The 26,374-nt window shown below is 41.1% G+C and overlaps 1 protein-coding gene across 2 annotated transcripts in view; it reads right to left on the bottom strand.

Moving 5' to 3' along the window:
• Positions 1-26,374, bottom strand: part of GABBR2 (gamma-aminobutyric acid type B receptor subunit 2) — an 842,671-nt gene that overhangs the window by 6,758 nt on the left and 809,539 nt on the right. For both annotated transcript variants that reach the window (XM_073332465.2, XM_073332464.2), the window contains 2 exons: positions 23,183-23,312; positions 5,856-5,973 (listed from right to left, as the gene is read on the bottom strand). In XM_073332465.2, the coding sequence (XP_073188566.1) occupies positions 5,856-5,973; positions 23,183-23,312 (248 nt within the window). The remainder of the gene's footprint in view (positions 1-5,855; positions 5,974-23,182; positions 23,313-26,374) is intronic.

The following is a 26,374-nucleotide window of genomic DNA, read 5'->3' as shown; positions in this document are numbered from 1 at the left end:
CATGGCTGAGATCTCTGTATGTTCATACTATCACCAGGTTGAATCACCAGTGGGTTTCACAGTCTGTTCCCATCCAATTTTTAAGTTCTCAGCTATTTTGACTTTAAGAATTATAGTACAGAGTAGAAAGAACAGGAGTACTTGTGGCACCTTAGAGACTAACAAATTTATTTGAGCATAAGCTTTCGTGACCTACAGCTCACTTCATCGGATGCATGCAGTGGAAAATACAGTGGGGAGATTTTATACACAGAGAACATGAAACAATGAGTGTTACCATACACACTGTAACAAGAGTGATCAAGTAAGGTGAGCTATTACCAGCAGGAGAGCGGGGCGGGGGCGGGCGGGACCTTTTGTAGTGATAATCAAGGTGGGCTATTTCCAGCAGTTGACAAGAACGTGTGAGGAACAGTGTGTGTGTGTGTGTGTGTGTGGGGGGAATAAACATGGGGAAATAGTTTTACTTTGTGTAATGACCCATCCACTCCCAGTCTTTATTCAAGCCTAAGTTAATTGTATCCAGGTTGCAAATTAATTCCAATTCAGCAGTCTCTCGTTGGAGTCTGTTTTTGAGGTTTTTTTGTTGAAGAATTGCCACTTTTAGGTCTGGAATCGAGTGACCAAAGAGATTGAAGTGTTCTCTGACTGGTTTTTGAATGCTATAATTCTTGACGTCTGATTTGTGTCCATTTATTCTTTTAAGTAGAGACTGACCGGTTTGGCCAATGTACATGGCAGAGGGGCATTGCTGGCACATATCACATTGGTAGATGTGCAGGTGAACGAGCCTCTGATACTGTGGCTGATGTGATTAGGCCCTATGATGGTGTCCCCTGAATAGCTACAGTACGACATCTAACTGTGACATGCCAAGAGTCCACCAAACCATTGTGATATTGGAGGTAACTCAGCCAATCATTTCCCTTGCTCTACAGGTAATTTGCATGCAGCAGTCTCATAAGTTGTGTAAAGGAGACTGCACAGATGGGGGATTACGTGGCTGAACTGCCCCACCTGTGTGACCAGTTGCCACTGTTCTTCAAACCATGCATAAAACAGCACAACTCCTCCCCCCCCTCAGCCGCCATAACCCCAAACTCCCACAACCCCTTACAGCAGCACACATCCCTCATTTGCCATCCACACCACACAACCCACACACACAATAACCCCAAATGCACAAAGCATCTCACAGCATCACACAACCCTCATCAACTGCACAAATTAACACAAATCTCCCAGCACAAACCTTCCCTCGCTCCAACACAAATCAACACAACCAGCACACACATACTAATAACTCCAAACATCACTCTGAAGACTAGAATATTTAAGTCAATGTGAAGTGGTGGACAGAGCTACAAGCATGGTTTGGAGCTTTTTTTGTTTAGAGTAGCACCAGGTTCAAACATCACGAGGACTCATGGTATGTTAGCAACAGATTAAGTTCTTAGTCATTTGTGGCTTCTCCCATCCCCCATGACTTTATGAATTAAATTGGTGTGACAGCACTGATTTCAGTTACTACTTCAATAAATATTTCTGTTCTGTATTTGAAAGGACGAGGTATTCACATCTTACAGTGATGATGAAATACTTTTCCATCAGTAACTAGAGTGAGTGGGTGTTAATCAACAACTGTTACCCAGTCCAGCAGATTTTAAAATGTTTAACATGCACCCAAGATTATTAAAAGAACTGGATGAGGTGCTCTCTGAACCATTAATGTTGGTCCTTGGGACGCTGGGGAAGTTCCAGAGGACTGGGGGAAAATGCAAATGCTGTGCCAATATTTAAAAAGGGAATTAAAATGGGATGGACCCAGGTAACTACAGGCTGGTTAGCCTGATATCTCCTTTGGTAGGACTTATGGGGACAAACAACCTAAGTAGCTTTAAGATGGAACTTGGTACATTTATGAACAGGATTATATGACATGGTTACCTGTGACTGCAGGGGACTGGAGTCTGGCCTATGCCCTTCCAGTCCTATGTAAATGAACGACTAGTCAGATCAATGATCTAAAGCGGTGTTCATAGAGATAAGCTTTCCTCTAGAAACACTGACTTAACTCCTAGTAACTCATGAAAAATACAATTTGAATATTCTGATTGAAAGTGACCTAATCTAAACAGCACTCATGAGTTTGAAGTGGAAGAACTTTCTGCAGTGATCAGTTTCATACATGCCTACAACTTGTATTCAATTAATACCTTCAGTTAGTATTCAGCTTTATGATAAAGGGTCAGATTTTTAATTATTCAAATATATTGGTAATGCTGAGAGGCAATTTAAACTAAAACTCCTCTTTTTACATTGCAAAGCTTCAGAACTTGAAGAGCTGTAAGTGTTGTACGCTGATAATAAAAGGAAGTGAATTGATTTTTGGTTAGTACAGAAAGAATGAGTTGACATTTTCCAAAGTAAATGGTCATGCTGTCTCTTATATTTGCATGAAGAGGAAATAGTTCTCTGGAGTTAATTATTCTAGGCACACATTCCTGAGGTCTATTTGCTGAACTTTACTGGGTGCCGCTAAAGCTGTGAATTATTAAACTGCTTCACCAACAAGTGGTTCAGAGCAACCCTAACTATTTCAACCTTCAATTCCTTTTGACCAAATTACCGAGTGTTAACAACCTTAAAGACACATACTCCACAACTCACGCTGGAAAAGTGAGCATGGACACATTAGAAGTGCAATTCTATTTGTGGAGAGCACAAAGGTTAGGTAAGAAATGGTCTCTTCTTAAAAGGTAAATAAAAAATTGTAGATCCCTAATCCCAGAGGCTAAAAAGTGTCCTGGTTCTCCCTATAGGTACACATTCAGTGGTATGAAACCTAGTTAGCAAAACCTGTTTTACAAGTACAAATAAATAATAGCATCTCCCTAAAATAGGTGCAATATAGTGATACAGAATCACTAACACAAACATTTATTTAAAAATGAAAATAAAAGACCCTTCAGACAGCACAGTGCGTGAGTTTGGAAAGGGAAAACAGAGAGAAATTTTAGACCAGTTCCTTGCCTCCATTCTAGCTGCTGTAGTGCCCCAAAGCTTCTGGAAACCAGTAAATTTGCACAGGGAAATTCCCATATGGCAAAGAGCTCAAGGCTCTGTGCCACCCCATCTGTGCATTCCCCAGCATGTGGAAAAGGGATGTGGCTGGTCAGTGTGTGTTACATGTAGCCCTCTGTGTACGATCTGCAGAGGAGGTGTGTCTGCTACAGCTCAGCTTCAGAGCCTGCTCTTTAACTTAAGCTAGAGAGACTCCTTTTCACCTCTGGAGGTCTGTAGTATCAGCCATGGTGTTGGCTAACTCACAAGTGTAGCATGTGCCTTCACCTCTTGACACACATGGTTTGTAAGGTTTCAGAGTAACAGCCGTGTTAGTCTGTATTCGCAAAAAGAAAAGGAGTACTTGTGGCACCTCAGAGACTAACCAATTAAGGTGACAGCAGCTGCAAGCAAAGGGTGGAGCTTGTTATATCTGTGCAAAGTGCATGTAGAATGCTACCATTTTGATTTAGAAGCACTTAATAAAGTGCTTTGTATAGGTATAAATGACTGTATAAAATGCAAGGCAATGAAGATTCAAGACCATTACCTTCGTGGAACCTCATTTTCCCCTCACCTATCGTTAGCCTGAAGGAAGGCTGCTGTATCCAACAAAATGGTGATTTCTTTTGTGCTTAATATGCATTAGGAGTGCTGGAGTATTTGTGTTTGGATATCTTTTCATGCTATAACTCTATCTTTAATATAACAGTACTGCGTTAATCGGTTGTGTATTAATCTATGCACACTACAGCATGTCTTGTAAATGGGGTTGAAATGGAAAAGGCACCTAATATCCATACATTAAGGGAGACTGCTCAATCTCACCAAACTGTGCATGCATCCTCTTTTAATGTGGGCCTTGCTTTTGTGAATTGACCAAATATTTTCTTGGTATATTTTTCCAACAACAAAATGCATTGGCAATTCAGTCCCTGTGGATTTTCCTGCATCAGGGCACTACAGGTATAGTAAAATCCATGTTTCTGTGGATTCAGTCACAGCTGGCATCATATAACATAAATTACATAAAGTATTGCTATATGCACAGTCTGATCCACAAATCTCTCCAATAACTTTATACACCAATGCACATGCACTTTTGACAACAGAAACTATATATGCTACGTCAAATCCTGTAGTGAGCCAGGCAAATGCCTGGCATAACTGTGGGGCACAGTGGTGTCTTGCTGCTACCTTTCTGTCCCCCTTAGCTCCCAATCTTGGGGGCTACTGGAGGCTGAACTGGGCTGCTCTAACTTATGCTGGTGGATAGAGGCTCCCAAGGAACCATTCTGATGGCCAGGTCCACTCCCTATCACATGGAAACCTCATCTGCTTTCTTAAGGAAATTTTGCATCTCCATTGCAGCAGTGCAAAGGGGATTTACAAAAGGGCAAGGATCTGCCCACCTGTCAAAGATCTGTGATCTCTGTAGAAATCTAGACCTAAATTCTATGACAGAGTCCCCTGGTTTCTGAATGACTCCAGCACGTCAGACTGGAAACTCTGCAGCAGCTTCAGGTAAATTTTTTTTTAAAAAAGGAGGCCGTTTAATTGCACGTTAAAACAAATATTACGATCAACTCAAAATCTGTTGTTTTATTTATGTTGATACTAGATTCAATTTATTTTATATTAAACATATTTAACTCTGCCCTTACAATTTTCAATATGATCCAGTTTTTTGTATAAGCAACATACAGCCTTAAGGGAGCCAATGTGGTCCAGTGCGCAGGGTACAGCAATGAGACCCGGGTTCTATCCCTGACTCTGCCACGAGGCTGCTGGGTGACCTTGGGCAAGTCACTTAACCTCTCTCTGCCTCTACCAGGCAGGTGGAGCTTGTCAGCTGTAGTAGGCAGTGCACCTAGGAGAAGGAAAACTCTGATTCCAAACCAAGAACATTAGGCCTGACCAGCCAGTTTGTATAAGGTATGCCAATGCTCTGTGGGTCTGCACTGCCAACCCTGGCTACTGGAACAAGGCAAAGAACCACACAACCTTTCTGTAAAAAGATGAAAGCTGGAGATTTGGGCAGCTAGGCAGAAGATTTTGGGGAATTCTGGCATTACACGAGGCATGGGCAATGGTTGAGGAATGCAGGATAGTCACATTAGGTGGATATTTCTGCTTAAGTCATCAGCAGTGAAATAGCTACCAATACTGAAATTTAAGCAGACATTATTAGGATTCAGTGTTAACAGTGGTTTGGGGTGAATGCAGTAGTTCACATCTTTTATAACTACTAGTTCGGCTGTCTGCATAATTGATGATAATGCTGCTAAAAATATTTTCTACAAAACTTTTTTCCATTGAAAAATGCCATTTCGTCGAAACGGAAATGTTTAGTGGAAAGGTAGTATTTGAGGGAAATTTAGTTGGGGGGAGCAGGAGTTGTGCGGATTAGTTACTGCTTATAAAATGTTTTGAACATATGGAGTGTTCTGAAAAATCAGGCCCTAGGTGTCCCAAGTTGGGCACAATCACTGAGGCACCCCAAATTAGTGGAAAGTTCTGCAAATATTGACATTAAATGTGTAAGTGATTGACATTAAAGAGTATCAAAATCCATATGAACAATTGGCCTACATTAAGGTTGCACAGGCAAACTCAAAAACTGTTATTTTCTCATTTTTGTGTGCTCTAAATAATGTTTAACAATTTTTGTGTAATTTGTATATAGATCAACACGGTAAAACATGGCCAAAATTTAACTCTCCGGTTAAAAACATGTTCTCAGTGCCTCTCTGCATTTACCACTAGCCTGTTCTCAGCAATATGCTACTTACTGTTCTGGAGAGTTGATGTCTTCTATAGGATCTTTGCTTGTTCTGGAGTGCTCTGTTGTGCTCCACTGTGCTTGTGGATTTTGATCAAGGTGATTTTTCAAAACAGCTTTCTCACCATCTGGATGGGGGGAAAATGTTTAAATTGTATTTACTATGATGAAATGAAAATGTATTTTTTAAACAATTTACTTTTAAAATGTTTGATATGTTCTTAGAGGCATGAAGTGACCCTTCCATGCTCTCCAGTCCAACAACATCTCTAATTTCACTGCAACTCTCAGTCTTTTTCTTCTTTCCCTCACCTCCATTGGTTGGTGCCTACCTCCAACTTCACCCTCTCTTCCACACTTGATTCCTTCAGTACTTTCTCCCTTTGTTATGTCTGACTCACCAATTCCAACACTGGCTTAATCCTCACACCTTTCTCTTTCATCCCCTGCTCTCAATGGCTCTGAGCATCTTTGGAGAAAATTAAGGACTATATTGACTTCCCTCAGTCTCTCGTCTTTCAGATCTGCCACAGGCCTTGACAAATACCGTGCTTACTTACTAATGTGCCAGTAACCAATAGAAACTCCATCTCCAGTTTCCATGCCCCTCCTCCAACACTTGCCAGATTCGGCAAAAAAAAGTTGACGCAATCTGGCAATACCTTTCATTCTCTCAATCTTTTCCCTCCTTTCTATGCTTTTCCCAAGCCACCCAATTAATCACCTTTTTATTTCTTTTCCCTTTTATTGTTTTTGTGCATCTTTCCATGTAGCCCTTGATAGATGACACCTGGAAGAGACTGAGAGGGAACATGTTCCTCTCAATTTTGTTTACTGTCTTGTTGTCCATCTACATGCAGTTGCAGGAGGAATGTATTCTCACTCCTGGTCCCAGACTTTATTTCTTTCAATGTGATTTCACCACCATATTGCCCTACACTTAGACCTCCCTATTTTTACATGCAAAAAGCTGCCCTCTCCTCAGTTAAATCTTTCCTTAAAATATTCAGTGGTAATTCTCCAGTGGAATAAGTATGCAGCATTTCCAGGGCTGGATTAAGGCAATTTGGGGCAGTAGTCATAGCCTAATAAGTGGAACCCCAGTACTCCTACTCACCCTGACTCCCCTGAGGTCACTTACATAAGAAATTTTAAAAATATATAGGAGACTTATCTGTTTGGTATAATTTGGAATTAACGGGCCTTTGAAAGTATTAATGTGTAGCTGTTATCACATAGCACTTAGACCACATACTGCCCTTAGCAAAGATGGCCACTGACTCTTCACTTACTTCTTGCAGGCTGCCATCTTTGAGGGCAACATGGCTTCACACCCTTTGGAATCTTTGGGAGATAGTGGCCATCTTTGCTAAGGGCAGCATGCATCTAAGTCCCACTGAGAATAAGGGGAGATGACAGTCATTTTGAGACAGTTGTCTTAACAGTGGGGTTGTTTGTGACTTCAGTCCCACTGAGAACAATGCCATTTTGAAAGAGGACAGTTCTTGATGAATTTCTTTGAAGGAGAAGATTTTATGTGCCAGCCACTGTTGAAGGAGAAATTTAGTCATGAAGAGCAATGGCAAAAAATTACCCTTAATCCTAAAAATTTCTTTAAAAAAAACCTACTTGTGCCAGATTTACTCAACAAAGAAGGAGAAAGGGGAAACTGGAATGTGTACATACATGTGTACTCAGGGACCGTGGAAGGAAGGAAATTTGGCATGTGTGTACATGAGAATGTGGAGGTCAGAAATTTGGGGTGTATGGACAGAGGAATGTGGCGGGCAGGCAGGATGGGGTCACTGGGGTGTAGACTCTAGCTGGTTTGTGCTGCTCTGACAATACAAAGGAGCTGTAAATGTAGATTAACAAGTTTGCTTGGGCTGTTTTGTGCTCCAGAACAGTGTAAAGGAGCCACAGCATACCAGTGAACCTGACCCAAAAATTTAAAATAAAATGTAAGGTTGATATATGTTTCTTCAAATCTTTAGAAATATCACATGGTTACATTCTCTTTCAGTTCCTCATTTACTGTTAATATATGAGAAGTTTAAAAATTGAAAAAGGAAATTCCCAGACAAAAAACTACATTAAGATGGAGTTCACGTTGAGAGTATACATCAGTAATTTAGGATAAAACATATTTATATTATAATTTAGGATGAAACATATTTATTTTATAAACCCAAGAAATTCAGTCAAGAATAAACTTGAAAGAATCCAAAAATCTGAACAGGCAAGACATGCAAATAACTATGCCTGTAGTAGAGCCATAAGGAAAAAAATGTGACAAATTCTAATTTGTCTTTAATCTAATTTGGAAACACAAACACTGATATATATCAATCATAATTGCCAGGTCATTGTGTTGGGGGTTACGGGGCAGAAGTAAGCGTGTTTGAGTGCCTTTATTGTGGATTTTTATAATGGAATTGGTTTATATAAGTGGCCCGTGGTCTAAATCTCACTCTTATGGAAGTGTACCAGTTGCGTAAGGCCTTTTGGAATGGACAAAAGCATCCACACATTTCGTGACCTTTAAGACATAGTGTCAAATGGCCTAGCTCCACTGACTATCGCACAGCTACTTTAGTTCTACTAGCTGAGGATCTTTTGAATTAATTAGGTTTAAGATTAGCCTAAATAAAACAGATTTTTGCTGTGGCTTGCAGCTTCCTATGGAGTCTTTAAATCTATTTTTAGAAGATGGTGGTAGAAATTTAATTCCTTGGAAATCTGGAAATAAGGGACTGATCATTGCTATATGTATGAGACACTATTTTACTTTTAAGACTCATATTCACTGGGAGCAAGAACTTGTAGATTGGAACAACATTTGTGAAGGGACATTTAAAAAAATCCAGAGTACTGAAATTTTAAATTGACTAATTATAAAATTCACAGAAATTATCGGATCCAAACATTACTAACATGATTTTCCTTCAGCCACACCAACAGGCACTGGAAATGCAATTTGCAGGTGGAGTCTTTAAAACATCTACAATCAGACAGTGCAAATGTAAGGGAGCTTTGTGTCTATGCTTTCTGAACCTTACTGGATCTTCTTAGTCTCAAGATAACTTCAAGACCAGTGATTGCCCTATTAGTGTGGAAACTGAGAGATGATCAAAAACAAAAACAAAAATTGGGACTGAAAGGTTGTAATAGAATATGTATAAATCTATTAAAGGTATTTGTTTCTAATACCCTGGAAGCGTAATCAGTGTTCTCTAGAGCAGAATAGTTGATGCACTTTGCAATCATGCTAGTTAATGCAAAATGGCTGTATGCTGAATACCACAAAGTCACACAGAAAGATTATAATGACATGTGATGGACTATGATGATGAGTCTAAAAATATTATCTCTCTTCCTGAAAAATGAGTGGAGGTTGGATTAGACTTCATGTCCAGTGTCATGTTTTAAAATGTACATGACAGAATGTCAGCCTGTTTCTCAATAGAGCTCTTAAAATTAACAGACAATGCCCATTCTTGCATTTTAGCTAACTGGCATACTTATGAAGAGAGACCTATGTGGCTAGATAGTCAAATGGACCAAATTCTGCTTAGTTATGCCAATGTAAATCCATTGTAATCCCAGAGTCAGTGAAGACACTCTTGGGATTAGACTGGTGTAGCAGAGCAGAATATGGCCCAGTGTATCTGTTCTCTCTACATTTATAGAGCTTCTGCATTACTAATGTGTTCCAAATCCTTTGTGACCATTCCCTCTTGGAAAGGGATATTTTAGTAGAATTGTATTTTCATGAGGGAACTGAACAAGGAGAGGTCAGTGTCACAGTTACATATCTAGCTGCTTCTGTCCTCTTTCTGGTCTCTGAGGCACCCCCCCCAGGTGCCAGGCTACAAGCTTTTACTGCTTCTGGTGTGGAATTCCAAAATTCTCCCACTATCAGATGGGCCTGGTGTTAGAGTACCCTGTGGTTCTTCCTTTTGGGAGTCTGTGATCAACGGTGTATACATTGTTCAGACAGCCTTCTTAAAAACAAAGTATTGTTTATTTTAAACAATACAAACAAAGAATTTTAGACAAAATGCATTAAAAATAAACAGTCTACTGCATGTCTGTCTTATCATCCCCTGAGGACAGCTAGGCAGGCTCAACTCCTTCAGATGTCCCACTGTAGTGTGTCTTAGTCTGTTTTCCCTGAACAGCTGGATAGGAAGCAAAATCTTCAAAGCTAATAGTCCTGACATTGTCCCTTTTTACAATTCTCAAGTGTTTGCAAGGAGGTGGCTTATTCCTTATTCCATTCTGTCCCTTCCTGACTGTTTTTTAGACACACAGTCTCCTCTTGTGTTAAGCCAATACAGTCACACAGAGAACATCTCAACCAGGTCAATAGACAGTATTAATAAATCATTACAGAGCAGTTCCAAATCCATCAAGGTAGTTGTTTGCTACATATGAAAAGTGTGACTGATGCAAGCATAAAGGCAACACGGAAAAAGGCATGAAGGTGAAAATGGGAGAAGGACACAAAGGGTGATATTAGGGAGGAGGCTAGGACAGCGTGAAGGGAATGAGATGATGAGTAGAAATACACTAGAGAAAAGACAACAGCAGAGAAAAGCAGCAACATAGCTGCAAAAAGCTTTACAAAGGCTGACCCTTGGTTTTTATGTATTATTTCTACTTCAGTAGGACCTAGCATATGGAAACCTCAATCAGAGGCCCTTTTGTGTTAGGTTCTGTAATACCTGTAAAAATATTCCCAAAGAGCTTATAATCAAGATTAATAATGAGACAAAACAGATGGTGAAACAAGGCAGTGGGTTGGGTGTCAGGGAAGGAAAATGGGATAACAGTATTATGAGTGTTTTTGTGCAAACTAGCTATTCTCCACGTGTTATTCTGTAGTCATTACAGCACAAGCGAGTCTTAAGGAGTGATTTGAAGGAAAAATAGGATTAACATAGGAGAGGATGCAGAAGTGAGAAGAGTAGGGGAATGCTATGGTCCAAAGGGGTAGGAGCAAAGATTTTCAGTGCAGTATATTGGATGGACTGGTAGTGAACTTGGTGAGAAAGAAGGAGGAGGCTAGAGTAGAGGAGTTACTTTAGCTGTGGCAAGAAATGACCACACAACAGTTGCAGGAATGGAGAGGGAAGGACAAAATTTAGAGATGTTATAAAGAAAGAAATGATGGGATTTGATGGCCTGGATGTGAGGGGAGAAGAACAGAAAGGAGTCAAATCTGACACCAGTTTACATAAGAAGTTTAACATTTTGGACAGAGGCGAGGGTGGGGTAGGGAGCAAAGAGAGCTGAAGTGTGCTGTGTTTGCTGCGGCAGCTACTGTCATGTGGGTTCAGCTTTTATTTTCTATACATCACATTTTCATGTATATTGTTCTTGGCATTTGCATAAAAGCCTTGTGTGTCTATAAGCAGAGGCATTAGACAGGAATGCTTTTGTCTTTCAGAGATTAAAACAAGGTTTGATGCAGAGCTGATTAAGGTGACAGTGTAACACACCGATTTTACAATACAGACCAATTAAATTAAGAAACAAAATTACATTTGGCAAATCTTAGAAATTAGGGATTGAACAGACCTGTGGTTTATTCAGTCCACTCCTTTTTTAGAGCATTATTGTTACCTATACTACATTTTCTAGCTGATTGTCCAGTCTGGTTTTAAATGTCCCAGATGAGGTCCCACCATTTCCTGTGGGAAACTCTTCCACAATTGAACAGAGCTCAGTGCCAGGAAGATTTTTACTAGTGCTCATGGCTGACTGGTGCTCAAAATAAGTATTGGTACTGGGGAGAGCAATTACATACCTGGTCTCCTTCCCCTCAACCTCCCCCCCGCCAACAACCATTTTTTTGTCTCCCAAATTAGAAAAAAGAACAACTGAAATATCTGGGGGCTCTTCCCCTTCCACCAATACATAAATCCAGTCCCCTCCCTCAATAGCTCCTCTGCTGTGCCTCCCGCTGCTGTTTCCCTACCCCAGCTCCATTCACCAGGTTACAGGCTCCCCATTTCACCCTTCTTACTGATTCACAGACACCTATGCTCCCCCTTTCCTCCTCAGTTGCAGGCTGCTCCTAGAAGCCATTGATTTGCCAAGCTCCTCTCTCCTTCTGCCCCAGTTTCCCCCATTAGGTCGCTGGACTGCTCCTGATGTGGGGTGGAGCTCTGCACTCAGACTCTGGGACTACCTCAATTCTGCCTCAAAAACCAGTCAATGAAGTTATGGAGCGCTCAATTCTGTTCTGTACTTTAATGGTGGGAGGAGCACTCTTAGGAGTTGGAGACTCACCAGTCCCTTCCTTCCTGAACTGCCTTCGCTGGTACTGCACTGAGAATGCTACAATCTGCCAGCCCCTACTCCCAGTCCACCTCCCCCTTGCTCTTTCCAGGTTGCTGTAGGAGAGAAGGTAGTGATCAATGGCTCCATGTCTAGTTGGCAGCCGGTATCAAGCGGAGTGCCCCAAGGGTCGGTCCTGGGGCCAGTTTTGTTCAGTATCTTCATCAATGATCTGGAGGATAGTGTGGATTGCAGCCTCAGCAAGTCTGCAGATGATACTAAACTGGGAGGAGTGGTAGATAGGGTAGAGATAAGATACAGAGAGACCTAGACAAATGAGAGGATTGGGCCAAAGGAAATCTGATGAGGTTCAACAAGGACAAGTGCAGAGTCCTGCACTTAGGATGGAAGACTCCCATGCACTGCTACAGACTAGGGACTGAATGGCTAGGCAGCAATTCTGCAGAAAAGGACCTAAGGGTTACAGTGGACGAGAAGCTGGATATGAGTCAACAGTCTGGGACACTGATATTTAAAATTTGAATACCTTCAGCATGCTGTGGAAAAGATAATTGAGCACAAACAGAATATGAGATACATTGAAAATTATTCCAATAAACTGTTAGGAATAAGAGCGAGGTCAAATACTCTTTACCGAGGGAATCATATTTATTCAAGCCACATATTCAAGCATCCATTTGGCACAATTTAATGGCTCTTTTTTGCATGAACTATTGTTTGTGTTTTGCTATTTTTTTCTGGAGTGCCTGTCACTGGTGAAATATTCCATGTTCCTTTCGAACACATTATAAAAGTGCTTAATTCCACTCCCTGGGGTGAGTTCTTGTTGCTGATCTCAGCCCAGTAATTGCATGACTCCAGCAGCTATATATGCTTTTTTAGGACATTGGAAACTTTCCGGAGCCAGAAGTAGTAACTATGAGTACAGCCACAGTTGAAAATATGGATATTCTCTGACAGGAGGGGAAAAGGCTGCTCTGATCCAAGACAAAACTTAATATGTTCAAAAGCAAACTATTTTGACCTATTGCAACAATAGTACAACATTTTAATGACTGAAAGACCGTAACAAATATTTTCATTGAAGTGGCTTCTGTCTAGCTTAACCTGAGTTTGTGCCGCCGCAGAAATACGGTACCTGTGCCCATCTGTTTGTTAACATTTAAGGAATACATGCTGTCTTATCGTGACAGACTCAAGGAACATGGATAGGGCAATTTTTGGACCCTCATCTCTAAATAAGTCTAGCAGTCTGCTTCAGTCTCTGTTCATGGAGGTAGCCTGGTGCAGGGGTGTTTCCCTTTTGCTGTCCCAGACCTTTCTATCCCCCTTTGCTTCTCTGTACTCTCCCCTTTATAGCAGGCCTTGTTTCCCCTACTGGCTGCTGCAGCTGTGGGTGCCTGTCTCCATGCTCTGGCAGCTGTTTGGGAGTGTGGTCAAGCTGCTTGCTTGTAAACAGGAGAGGCTCTCCTCGCTTTTCTGTCTATGCTCAGTTTAGGGTTTGTAGACCCCATTACAGACCTACTAAATGTTCTCTTCTGGGCAGGCCTGTAGCTCCACAGATATCATAAAGTGGCCCTGGGATCTTTTAATGTGTGCAGAGATTCATCCATGTTGCCAGTGAACACCTTAATGCCATCAAAAGGGAGGTCTTTATCGTATTCTGGACCTAATTTGGGAATCCAGGGAGCTGAAGCCTCATAAATATTGTTGTGGAAATAGAATGAGCGGCAGTATTAGCAAAGTTGAGAGAAGCCTGCAGAGCTGCCCTGGAGAGGAGTTGGCCTTCCGCAACAACTGCCTGGAACTGCTCTCTGTTCTCTGCCAGCAGATGCTCAATAAACGACTTCAGCATAGTATAGTTAGTGTGGTTATACTTCACCATTAAGGCCTGGTAATTGGTGATTCTAAACTGTAAAGTAGCTGAAGAATAAGGTTTTCTACCAAGGCAGTTGAGACATTTCAGATTTTTATCATAGGCCATAGCTTTAGCGTGGTGCTGTCTTCCACATTTGTTAACTGCCTCGACCCCCAAGGAGAAAAATTCTGACTCCTGAGAAGCAACACAATATTTTTTGTTTGCCCTCTTGTACATGGGAGGAATTGAGGCTGATGTATGGCAGATGACATTTGCAGGATCATTTACTGGCAGGGCAATGTGGGCAGAGGAGGTAGTAGGGAGGCTGTCAAACAGCTTATGATGCAGTTCTTCCATCTCCTTGACAGGGATCTGTAAAGAATCTGTGACACTCCTGATGAGATCCTGAAACTGCTTAAAATGGTCAGCCAGGGATGGTGAGGTGGCATTGACAGCTTCATCTGGGGATAAAGAAGAGATGTTCACAGTTGAAAAAATCTGCTTGTCAACCCTGGCCTCCTGTTCCTCAAAAGTCTCTTCCTGAGGCTCTAGTCTCCTGGAAAGGGAGGATGAGGAGGGTTGTCTGTCTCTACGAAGGACAGAGCTTGAGCCCTAGAGAACTCATGGCAATAAGCCACCCAGGGGTTCCAGTATGGCCCATGGGTGGTGCATATGGCACGGGTGGCGGATTCCACAAGTGGTCACCCCAGTGGGATGGTAGCTGTGGACTCATGAGTGAGCTCAGACTCCTCAGGGATCTCAGGAAAATAGCCTTCATGGGGGTGGAGTGAAGAGCTTTGCACAGATATTTGGGAGGCTGAGGAAGAGTGTTCACCAGAATCCCCTTTCTCTGAGTCACTTGGTAATGGTGTGGCTGCAGAAGGAACTTGAGGTACAACCATTAACATTGGACGGGTGTATGGGGATCTGGAGCTCTTGGTACTGAGGAACTGTGAGATACCACCATCGGTACCTGGTAGGCATTTGGAGATCTGGAAGTTCTCGGTATCAGGAAAGATCAGAGCTGAGCAATAGTGAATCAGGAGTCTCCGACACTCTGAGATCTTGGGGAAATTGGAATTCTGGCCGTACCAAGATTGTTGTTGTACTGTGTCCATGGCTTAAGCTGAAGTAATGGTAGCTGAAGAAGTAGAGGGTAGCATAAGTTTTGAAAACTCCCAGGGAAATCCAGATGGAGTGCAAGCACTCTTTTTCTGTACTGCGGTAGAGCTATTCTTGCCACCGTAGTCTCTTGTCACTACCAATGGCCTCTCAGAGCCTGATACATTAGAGTGTCTAGGCTTGGTGGAGCTCTCTGTACCCGAGGAACCATCAGACTTGTGGATACCATGTTGGAGACCAATGGGATCTGGGGGAGCTAATGCCTTTGACTTCTTTGAGGTAGATTCTCTATCTAGAGAACTTGGGGCATGGTCTTTGGAATATTTACGAGAGGAATCTAGGGTCTTCCTCTCACATGTCCTTGAGGAGTGCATTGCTGAGATAGAAGAGGCAGCTGACTTACTCAGAAACCATCATATGAGGGGGCTCCTGACCTGGGTCAGAGGCTGGATGCAGCAAGATCTCCATTATAAGGAGTTGAAGTTTTATCTCCAGGTTGTTCTGGCTCTTGATTTTAACACCAGACAGAAGTTTCAATTTTGGGAAATATGAGAGATTCCCCAAAGCAATGAATGCAGCAGGAGTGTCTGTCGCTCCCCAGGATTCCCTCTTGACATGACAAGCAACACTTGAAGCCAGAAGAACATGCCTTGGAAAGGGTGAAAAACTCCCCGGGGGTGGAATTGGGGAACTATCTAAAAGCTATATATATATTTTTAGATATATTTTTATAAAAAAATCTGACGATAACTAAACTATTACTAAGTACTAACTACTGTAATACACTAAGTACAAAAGCTAAAAGAACACAGTTGAGGCAAAAAAATCAACTTGGACAACTAGCTGAGGCTCCGTCTCAAGCTTGAGCAGTTGAGAAGGAACTGAGGAAGGTTAGCTCGAGTAGTGCTATACAGCAACGGCATGGAGTATGAGGTGGAATAACACATGTGCACGGGCCAAATGGACATTGCTATGAAAAATCTCTGATCAAAGGCGCAGGGGGTACCAGAGCACCTAGAGTGGAGCACCCAGAGGGACACTACTCAAAGAAGAACAAATAACAAAAAAGGGAAGGAGGAGGATCCTGGGAACTACAGGCCAGTGAGCCTCACCTCAGTCCCCGGAAAAATCATGGAGCAGGTCCTCAAGGAATCAATCCTGAAGCACTTACACAAGAGGAAAGTGATCAGGAACAGCCAGCATGGATTCACCAAGGGAAGGTCATGCCTGACTAATCTAATTGCCTTCTATGATGAGATTACTGGTTCTGTGGATGAAGGGAAAGCAGTGGATGTATTGTTTCTTGACTTTAGCAAAGCTTTTGACACGGTCTCCCACAGTATTCTTGCAAGCAAGTTCAAGAAGTGTGGGCTGGATGAATGCACTATAAGGTGGGTAGAAAGTTGGCTAGATTGTCGGGCTCAACGGGTAGTGATCAATTGCTCCATGTCTAGTTGGCAGCCGGTATTAAGTGGAGTGCCCCAAGGGTTGGTCCCGGGGCCGGTTTTGTTCAATATCTTCATAAATGATCTGGAGGATGGTGTGGATTGCACTCTCAGCAAATTTGCGGATGATACTAAACTAGGAGGAGTGGTAGATACGCTGGAGGGCAGGGATAGGACACAGAGGGACCTAGACAAATTGGAGGATTGGGCCAAAAGAAATCTGATGAGGTTCAACAAGGATAAGTGCAGGGTCCTGCACTGAGGACAGAAGAACCCAATACACCGCTACAGACTAGGGACCGAATGGCTAGGCAGCAGTTCTGCAGAAAAGGACGTAGGGGTGACAGTGGATGAGAAGCTGGATATGAGTCAACAGTGTGCCCTTGTTGCCAAGAAGGCCAATGGCATTTTGGGATGTATAAGTAGGGGCATAGCCAGCAGATCGAGGGACGTGATCGTTCCCCTCTCTTCGACATTGGTGAGGCCTCATCTGGAGTACTGTGTCCAGTTTTGGGCCCCACACTACAAGAAGGATGTGGATAAATTGGAGAGAGTCCAGCGAAGGGCAACAAAAATGATTAGGGGTCTGGAACACATGACTTATGAGGAGAGGCTGAGGGAACTGGGATTGTTTAGTCTGCAGAAGAGAAGAATGAGGGGGAATTTGATAGCTGCTTTCAACTACCTGAGAGGTGGTTCCAAAGAGGATGGCTCTAGACTATTCTCAGTGGTAGAAGAGGACAGGACAAGGAGTAATGGTCTCAAGTTGTAGTGGGGGAGGTTTAGGTTGGATATTAGGAAAAACTTTTTCACTAGGAGGGTGGTGAAACACTGGAATGCGTTACCTAGGGAGGTGGTAGAATCTCCTTCCTTAGAAGTTTTTAAGGTCAGGCTTGACAAAGCCCTGGCTGGGATGATTTAATTGGGGATTGGTCCTGCTTTGAGCAGGGGGTTGGACTAGATGACCTCCTGAGGTCCCTTCCAACCCTGATATTCTATGATTCTATGAAATATTTAATAATGGTCTCTTCAATCTAGCAGAGAAAGCTATAACATGATCCAATGGCTGGAAATTGAAGCTAGACAAATTCATACCGGAAATAAGGCATACATTTTCAATGGTGAGAGTAGGGTTGTCAAGCAATTTAAAAAATTTGCCATTAATCGCGAGATTAAAAAAAATAATCATGATTAATCGCAGTTTTAATCACGCTGTTAATAATAGAATACCATTTATTTAAATTTTTGGATGTTTTCTAGATTTTAAATATATTGATTACAATTACAACACAGAATACTCACTTTATATTATTTATATACAGTGCTCACTTTATATTATTTTTTATTACAAATATTTGCAATGGAATAAAGATTTACAAAAAAAAGAAATTCACCTCATACAAATACCATGCATTCGATGAAGTGAGCTGTCGCTCACGAAAGCTTATGCTCAAATAAATTTGTTAGTCTCTAAGGTGCCACAAGTCCTCCTTTTCTTTTTGCAAGTACCATGGTATAGTCTCTTTATCGTGAAAGTGCAATTTACAAATGTAGATTTTTTTTTACATAACTGCACTGAAAAATAAAACAATGTAAAACTTTAGAGCGGTGTATCTCAAACTTTTTGTGCTGGCGACCCCATTTAGACTTAAAAAAAATTGTGACCCCCCCACTAGAAAAAATTATGATCCCCTACCTTTAGCCCCCCTTGGGGTGTGGGGTTCTGGCCTTCAGCCCCCACGAATTAACACATTACTTGTGCTGTGAATTAATCCTTAATTGACAGCCCTAGTGCAAAGCGAAAGGCCATGGGGACTTATCAGTTGGAAGTGACAGAGAAGGAGTAAGACCTGGGTATATTGATTGATGACTATGAGCTGCCAACGTGATGCAGCAGTGAAAAAGGTTAATTCGATCCTAGGATGCATCAGGCAAGGTATTTTCTGCAGAGATAGGGAAGCGTTATTACCACTTGTACTATTATAAAGTACTGGTGAGACCTCATCTGGAATATTGGATGCAATTCTGATCTCCTGTGTTTAACAAAGGTGACTTCAAACTGCAACAGGTTCAGAGAAGGGCTGCTAGGAGGATCGGAGGAATGGAGAAACTACCTTACAAGAGGAGACTTAAGGATCTTGGCTTGTTTTAGCCTAACAAAACAAAGGGTGAGGGGAGGTATGATCGCTTTCAATAAATACATCAGAGGGATAAGCATCAGGGAGAGAGAGGTGCTATTTAAGTTAAGGGCCGGGGTAGTACAAGAACAAATGGATATAAACTGACCATCAACAAATTTAGGCTTGAAGTTAGATGAAAGTTTAAGTTCTGGCGCAGCCTTCCAAGGGGAGCAGTGTGGGAAAATAAACTAACTTGTTTCAAGACTGAGCTTTATAAGTAGGACTATCAAGAGATTAAAAAAATTAGTCACGATTAATCATAGTTTTGATCACACTGCATAAAAAGACAGTTACCTGTAGCTTTTGCAAGGCTAAGTTCCAATACCATCGAAGTACTTCAAGTCTGTAGTATCACCTACACGCTAAACATGCTTTCGCCTCCAGTTCTTGTGCTACAGATAACCCACCGACAGCAAATGAATCCCGCGAGCCGTGACAGAGTAACCTTACAGAGTTTCAGGATCACTACAAGCTGATGGATCAAAGGAAGTGCAACAGCTTAACTAATGTTATTGCAAAGTGAATAGCTATGGACTGCAGACCACTCAACATTGTAAGTGACAGAGAACCAAGAGAGGTTATTCAAATTGCATTTTCCAATCAGTCACACCACCCGAGGAACCATTGCATCATGAATACATGACCTATATCACAATGAGAAGACTACAAAGTCAGAGCTCCTGAAAAATGCACTGCTTGCTTTGACTGGTGATCCTTGGACATCTTTGAGCAATCACAACTATCTTGGAGTCACAGCACATCTGATTGATGCTGCATGGACACTGCAGTCATTTGCTTTAGCAGTAATGCCTACTGAAGAGAGATATTATGCTGAAAAATGTGTAGAGCATTTCTTAGATGTTGCGAAAGAATGGAATATTCAAGAAAAGGTAACAATAATTAGTACTAACAGTGCAATCAAAACTGCCATTAACCACAATTACTTTTTTTAAATCACAATTAATTTGTTTTGAGTTAATCACTGAGTTAATTGCGATTAATAGACAGCCATAGGTGAGAGCAATTAACCACTGGAACAACTTAAACTGTGGTGGATTCTCCATCACTGACAATTTATATATCAAGAATGGATGTTTTTTGGAAGATACGCTCTAAGAATTATTTTGGGGAAGTTCTACAGTATGTGTTATATAGGAGATCAGACCAGATGATCATCATAGTCCCTTTTGACCTGGGAATCTATTAAGCAATTCTGTGATGTCTCACTGTGACATCCCAATGAACAGCAAGTAGTTTTTCTAATAATAATATATATTGTGACTCTGGCAGACCAGGTGCCAGCTCATGCCAAGGCATGTAGGCCTCAACTGAACACTAACAAATAAATAGCTGAAACCAGTCGGGCTCACCTGTGTGTAAATATTGTTAAAATAGATATTAGAGTTATAAGAATGTGTTTAGTTTTTAGACTTTATGAAATGCTTGTAGGATACTGCATGTATTAATCTCGCTTACAACATCTGTACTCCATGATATAAAGTGGTATTAAATGTTTGCCTTGTAATCCTCTGCATTTGTGGAAGTCACCAAACAGGAAAGAAGCATTAATTAATGTAAAATGCTGGTTTCCTACAGAAGGTGTTAGTTCCTGTCCATCAAGACGGTCCATTGAAACCAAATGAGCCATTGTGAAACATCAAAGACTTAGTAAATTGCATTCCTCCCCTTCTTCCCCTCAGGAAGAGGGGACATTGCATGAACTCATCCCATCACCCTGAACTCTGAAAAATCCCTCACAAGAAGAAACTGTATCTCTTTGCTGCTTGGATTTTGGGACAGAAAGATTTCTAAGCATAAGCAAGGGATCCCCAGCTGCCTAGCCTAGGTTAGCCCTAAAGGAGATATAGAACCTGAATATTACAGCAGCTTCTATCATCTTTGGAACCTAAAACTAACTCATTCATGAGTGGTGTGATACAGGAGGGCCAGGGAGCAATGGTAGAGGGGAAATATATAAACCCTAGGCTAATTAAGGTGTGGTTCCCTGTAGACTAGGGAGGGTTGCTACAGGTTAATTGGAGCACCTGCAGTCAATTAAGGCCCTGTCAGGAACCTAATAAAAGCCCCTGCTTCAGGCAGACAGAAAAAAGGAGGAAGGAGAGAGGACTAGAGCTTGGAGGCATGCTGTGAGACTTGAAAGATCATAGAACTGCAGTAAGGGAGACTCTACCCCAGTGTCTAAGGACTGAAGGTACCCCACCCAAGGGGGAAGAGGGTAAGAACCTGCAGGAGTTGAGAGGGGCTGGGGGCTCAGAGTGAGGAGCAAACCCAGACCACTCTCCCGCTTCCCTCCTTTACCACCTTCCCAGGCCACTGGCCAAGAGAAGTACAGGACCCACCGTACTAACATTGGCTATTTTGTCAGTGTATATTTATCTGCTTTAACCTTGTAAATAACTCTCATTTTTTTTCTTAGTTAAATCTTTAGATTGTTTGTTTATTATAGGATTGGCTACAAGCATTGTCTTTGGTATAAGAACTAGAATGCAATTGACCTGGGGTAAGTGATCTGCCCTTTGGGATTGGGAGTAACCTGAATATCACTGTGATTTTTGGTGTCTGGGATCATCTATCACAAAGGTAAGCTTGCTTAGGTGGCAGAATAGATTGGAATACCCCCAGGCAATGACTCCTGACTCCTGTTTTAGTGCCTGAGGAGCTTATATTTGGTTAGTGAAATGTACGTATAGAACTCTCAGCCAGTTTGGGCTTTATGTTGTTTCCTGACAGCCTGCCCTGAAATTGGTACTCATGCTTTTGAGCCACTGGAGGACAGCTTGACATATATAACACTTAACTCTTACATAGAGATTTTCATTTGTAGATTTACAGTGAATAATATGTATCATTATTGTCATACTCCCTAGTCAGGCTGCCCCTTTTGAGACCCTTTTACAGACTCCTGAGTGCACCCCTCTTGAGTCGGAGGACTGTGCCTCTATTTCTCGTTGGGACGGGACCCTGTAACCCAACCACACACCTCCATGGGTGCCAGCTGTGTTGCCTACCAGCCCAACAGAGCTTGGGGCCCTCCTCCTGTGATCAGTAATAACACAGAAGCAGATTCTCCAAAAGAAAGTATGATTTATTTTGTCCAATTGGTACATAAGAGTATGAAGAGACCTATATTATTTTACTTATGCCTGGCATTCTCCTATCCCCTTTGTGGACTTGACTTGGTGTCCCTGTGCTCTCTGGGCACCAAGTTACAGTTCACTTGCTGCAGACTGTAACTCCCCAGTCAGTGTGTGTCCGCCTTCCTACAGGCTGACCCTTACTGTCAGCTTCCAGCTGAGCAGACCACTCCCACTCATACCCCATTTTCTGCCAGGGGCATCTTTTTAACTCCTCAGGATATTTTGATCTCAGCCCTTGCCTTGGGAAGAGAATATCACTTCCTTGATTTTACTTTTACAGCTCCCTTTGATTTGATTATGCATTCAGGCAGGTAACAATACAAAACCGAACCGGGAAACAGGGTCACACATAAGATTAATAAGAATAATAAGCCATTTTCCTGACTTGTCACATCATTATCCCCATTTTAGTCACAAAGCAGATCAATGTCTGAGTCAGAAATAGAACTCAGGTGTCCTGACTATGACCCAAGTGGATCATGCTCCTTCTCAATAGTGGAACATCTTTAATGGCAGTAATTGTTTTGCCTGTATTTCTTTGGGGAGTGATGCAAAACACATGGTGAAAGCAACTGCGGGGTAGCTATAGTAATAATGAAAATTCCTTTTTAGCACAGCCTATTTCTAGGTAAAAGGTTTCAAACACAAATGTCTCCAATCTGACATTTGGAAGCTCAAATCAGCACTTAGTATATAAGTAAATACATTTTTTTTGGCTTTTGGCCAAAAGCAAAATTTGGACACCCTAATAAGACCATCATGTTTGAAAACTGGGTTTCCCGCATTTAATACTGACAACATGGATGAGTAATGTCTTCTATTGGACCAGCTTCTGTTGGTGAGAGAGACAAGCTTTTGAGCTTACATGGAACTCTTCTTCAGGTCAGGTCATGTTTAATACTGACAGTTTGTCACAACATCCAAAATAAAACAAGTCTTTTTAATCATCCCTCTATGATGCTCTAATCCTGCTTGCAACATAGAAAATCCTTGATTCTGAACATCTTTTAAAATGTCTTTCTCTGATATTTTTCTGTATATGATATGCTCTTAGAGGGCACAATAGGAGAAGGCCATTTTATACAGAGAGGTAACTAAGCAGTGAACACAGTATAGCTTAGTATTTGATTCTGCATATTTGCAAAATGAAACCTTACAATTTAACACTCAATCCTGTAAAATGCTGAGCCCTCTGGAGCCAGTCCACTGGGCCAGACTACTTAACACCTTGCAGGACCAAGCCCTTAGCAGGCATCACTGATTCTTACCTTTGCTGTCTGTAAAGTTCCGTATACTGAGGATGTCATTAAGATCCTGATAGTGGTTCTGCTTAATGTATGTTGTCTTCTCAGGTGTGTCCTGGAGCTGCATAGTAACCTCTTCTAAATCTTTGTCCAGCTGTAAAACAAAAACACAGTACAAGAAATCTAATGAGTGGGAACTAGGGCTGTCAAGTGATTAAAAAAATAAAATAATCACGATTAATCACACAATTAAAAAAATCATGATTGTGCAATTAATCGCAGAGTTAAACAATAATAGAATACCGTTTATTTAATTTTTTTTGATGTTTTCTACATTTTCAAATATATTGATTTCAATTACAACACAAAATAAAAAGTGTACATTGCTCACGTTATATATTTTTGATTACCAATATTTGCACTGTAAAAACCAAAAAAGATAGCATTTTCATTTCACCTAATACAAGTACTGTAGTGCAATCTCTTTATCATGAAAGTTGAACTTACAAATGTAGAATTATGTACAAAAAAACTGCATTCAAAAATAAAACAATGTAAAACTTTAGAGCCTGCAAGTCTACTCAGTCCTATTTCTTGTTCAGCCAATCGCTCAGATAAACAGGCTTGTCTACATTTGCTGGAGATAATGCTGTCTGCTTCTTGTTCGCAATGTCACCTGAAAGTGATAACAGGTGTTTGCATAGCACTATTGTAGCTGGTTTTGCAAGATATTTACATGCCAGATGTGCTAAAGATTCATATGTCCCTTCATGCTTCAACCACCATTCCAAAGGTAGTCCAGGCTGATGACTGGTTCTGCTCGATAACAATCCAAAGCAGTGTGGACTGACGCATGTTCATTTTCATCATCTGAGTCAGATTTCACCAGCAGAAGGTTGATTTTCTTTTTTGGTGATTTGGGTTCTGTAGTTTTCGCATCAGAGCGTTGCTCTTTGAAGACTTTTGAAAGCATGCTCAACACCTCATCCCTCTCAGATTTTAGAAGGCACTTCAGATTCTTAAATCTTGGGCCGACTGCTGTAGCTATCTTTAGAAATCTCACATGGTACCTTCTTTGCGTTTTGTCAAATCTGCAGTGAAAGTGTTCTTAAAATGAACATGTGCTGAGTCATCTGAGATTATTATAACATGAAATATATTATGTGAATGCCTGGTCTCACTTTCTGATGACATTGTAAATAAGAAGTGGGCACCATTATCTCCCTGTAAATGTAAACAAACTTGTTTGTCTTAGCGATTAGCTGAATGAGAAGTAGGACTTGTAGGCTCTAAAGTTTTGCATTGTTTTGTTTTTTAAGTGCAATTATGTAACAAAAAATCTACATTTGTAACTTACACTTTCATGATAAAGAGGTTGCATTATAGTACTTGTATGAGGTGAATTGAAAAATACTGTCTGTTTTGTTCAGTTTTACAATACAAATATTTGTAATAAAAAATAATGTAAAGCTAGCAGTGTACACTTTGTATTCTGTGTTGCAATTGAAATCACTATATTTGAAAATGTAGAAAAAACATCAAAAAATATTTAATAAATTTCAATTGGTATTCTATTGTTTAACAGTGCGATTAAAAATGCAATTAATTGCAATTAAGTTTTTTAATAGTGATTAATTTTTTTGAGTTCATCACATGAGTTAACTGTTAATCAACAGCCCTAGTGGGAGCCATTAAAAACTCAAGTCACTGCTTCCAGTATCTGCAGTAAATGCATAGCTTTCATAATTAGAATAGCAGACAGCTTGGCATTGCAATTACTGCAGTGTGTCAAATAGTGAGTTTTAATAGAACGCCTATAGTACCTCCAAGTCATGCTAAAGGTACCAAAATGAGTTAAAGTGGAAAGCTGTTCAGATAGGACTCTAAATAGCCAATAATTATGGTTATTTGCTAGAGATAACATACACATGAAAAGAACAAGCTGCTGTGTCATTTAGTACTTTTCATTTTAGTTAAGCAAATTTTACTTCACATGACATTGTCGTCTTGCTGAATAAGAGAGTGAGTCCCTTGACACTGGCATGCCTTGTATGGAAACCTCTTAATTTCATTCACTGCATGTGCATTACAGATGTACTATAGGTGGCTACTACATTGATTTCTACAGCAAGCTGAACGCAGCCCTTTGTAGGAATTCTCAGTTATTTTTACATTTGACCTTGTCTGAGTCAGTGCAGCAGTAATGCACAAATATTCAGTCATTTAGCAGATTCAGTAATCAAATAATATATGAAATGTCAAAATATGTAAAGAGAAAGCATTTAAACAAGAGAATGATATTATCATGTTGTACAGGAGTTAAGACTAGGAGATCATAATGCTGCGTCTGGCTTTCATATTTATGGGAGGGATTCTCTGTGCTGCTCCTGACCCTGTATGCCACTGGGCCAGCGTATGAGACCCTAATGGCACCACAAGGAGCTCGGAGAGAATTCCCCAGTGTAGGGTCTATGCACAAGATGTGTGTTGGGGTGGAATGAGGCATGTTAGAAGAAGCTGAGTGATCTCCATAGTGTACATTGCTATACCAGTTATGGACACTGCAGGGTGCACAGCCCAGGCAGGAAATGCCAGAGCTTAGGTCAGCCCTGGCCTATTTTAAGTTGTGTTGGAAGCAACACTTGCCCATAACCAGCCAGAATCCTGAGAGTGCAAATGTGACCCTTTTCTCCCTGAGCTGCTTTTGTGTCCTGCGCCTCCTGGAGTCATGTCTCACACTCACCCTATGAAAACATTTTCTTATAATAATAACAAAGTAGCACGGACACAATTAACTCATTTGTTTAGTTTTGGCAATTAAAAAAGGAACTTATCCAAACTGTTGCATCATGGATGTGACTATAAAGTCAAGACTACAGGAAGCATTTCATTCTTTTAAATGAGACGATGGGTGAGATAATCTCTTATTGGACCAACTTCTGTTGGTGAAAGACAAGCTTTTGAGCTTACGCAGGATCTGAAGAAGAGCTCTGTGTATGCTCAAATGCTTGTCTCTTTCACAAAGAAGTTGGTTCAATAAAAGATATTACCTCACCCACCTTGCTTCTCTAATATCCTGGGACAAACTACATTTTTTTAAATGCTATCTTCACTCCCTTTTAACCTTCTCAGAGAAACTCCTTTTATGAGGATGTTTTTCTGTAATTCAGCTCTGAGGTGGCATTTTTGGAAGGTTTGAAGAAAATCAAGCTCATC

This window comes from Lepidochelys kempii, chromosome 2, assembly GCF_965140285.1.
Source record: "Lepidochelys kempii isolate rLepKem1 chromosome 2, rLepKem1.hap1, whole genome shotgun sequence".
In the NCBI taxonomy this organism is placed as follows: Eukaryota; Metazoa; Chordata; order Testudines; family Cheloniidae; genus Lepidochelys; species Lepidochelys kempii.
This window is presented reverse-complemented; position numbering and strand designations above follow the sequence as displayed.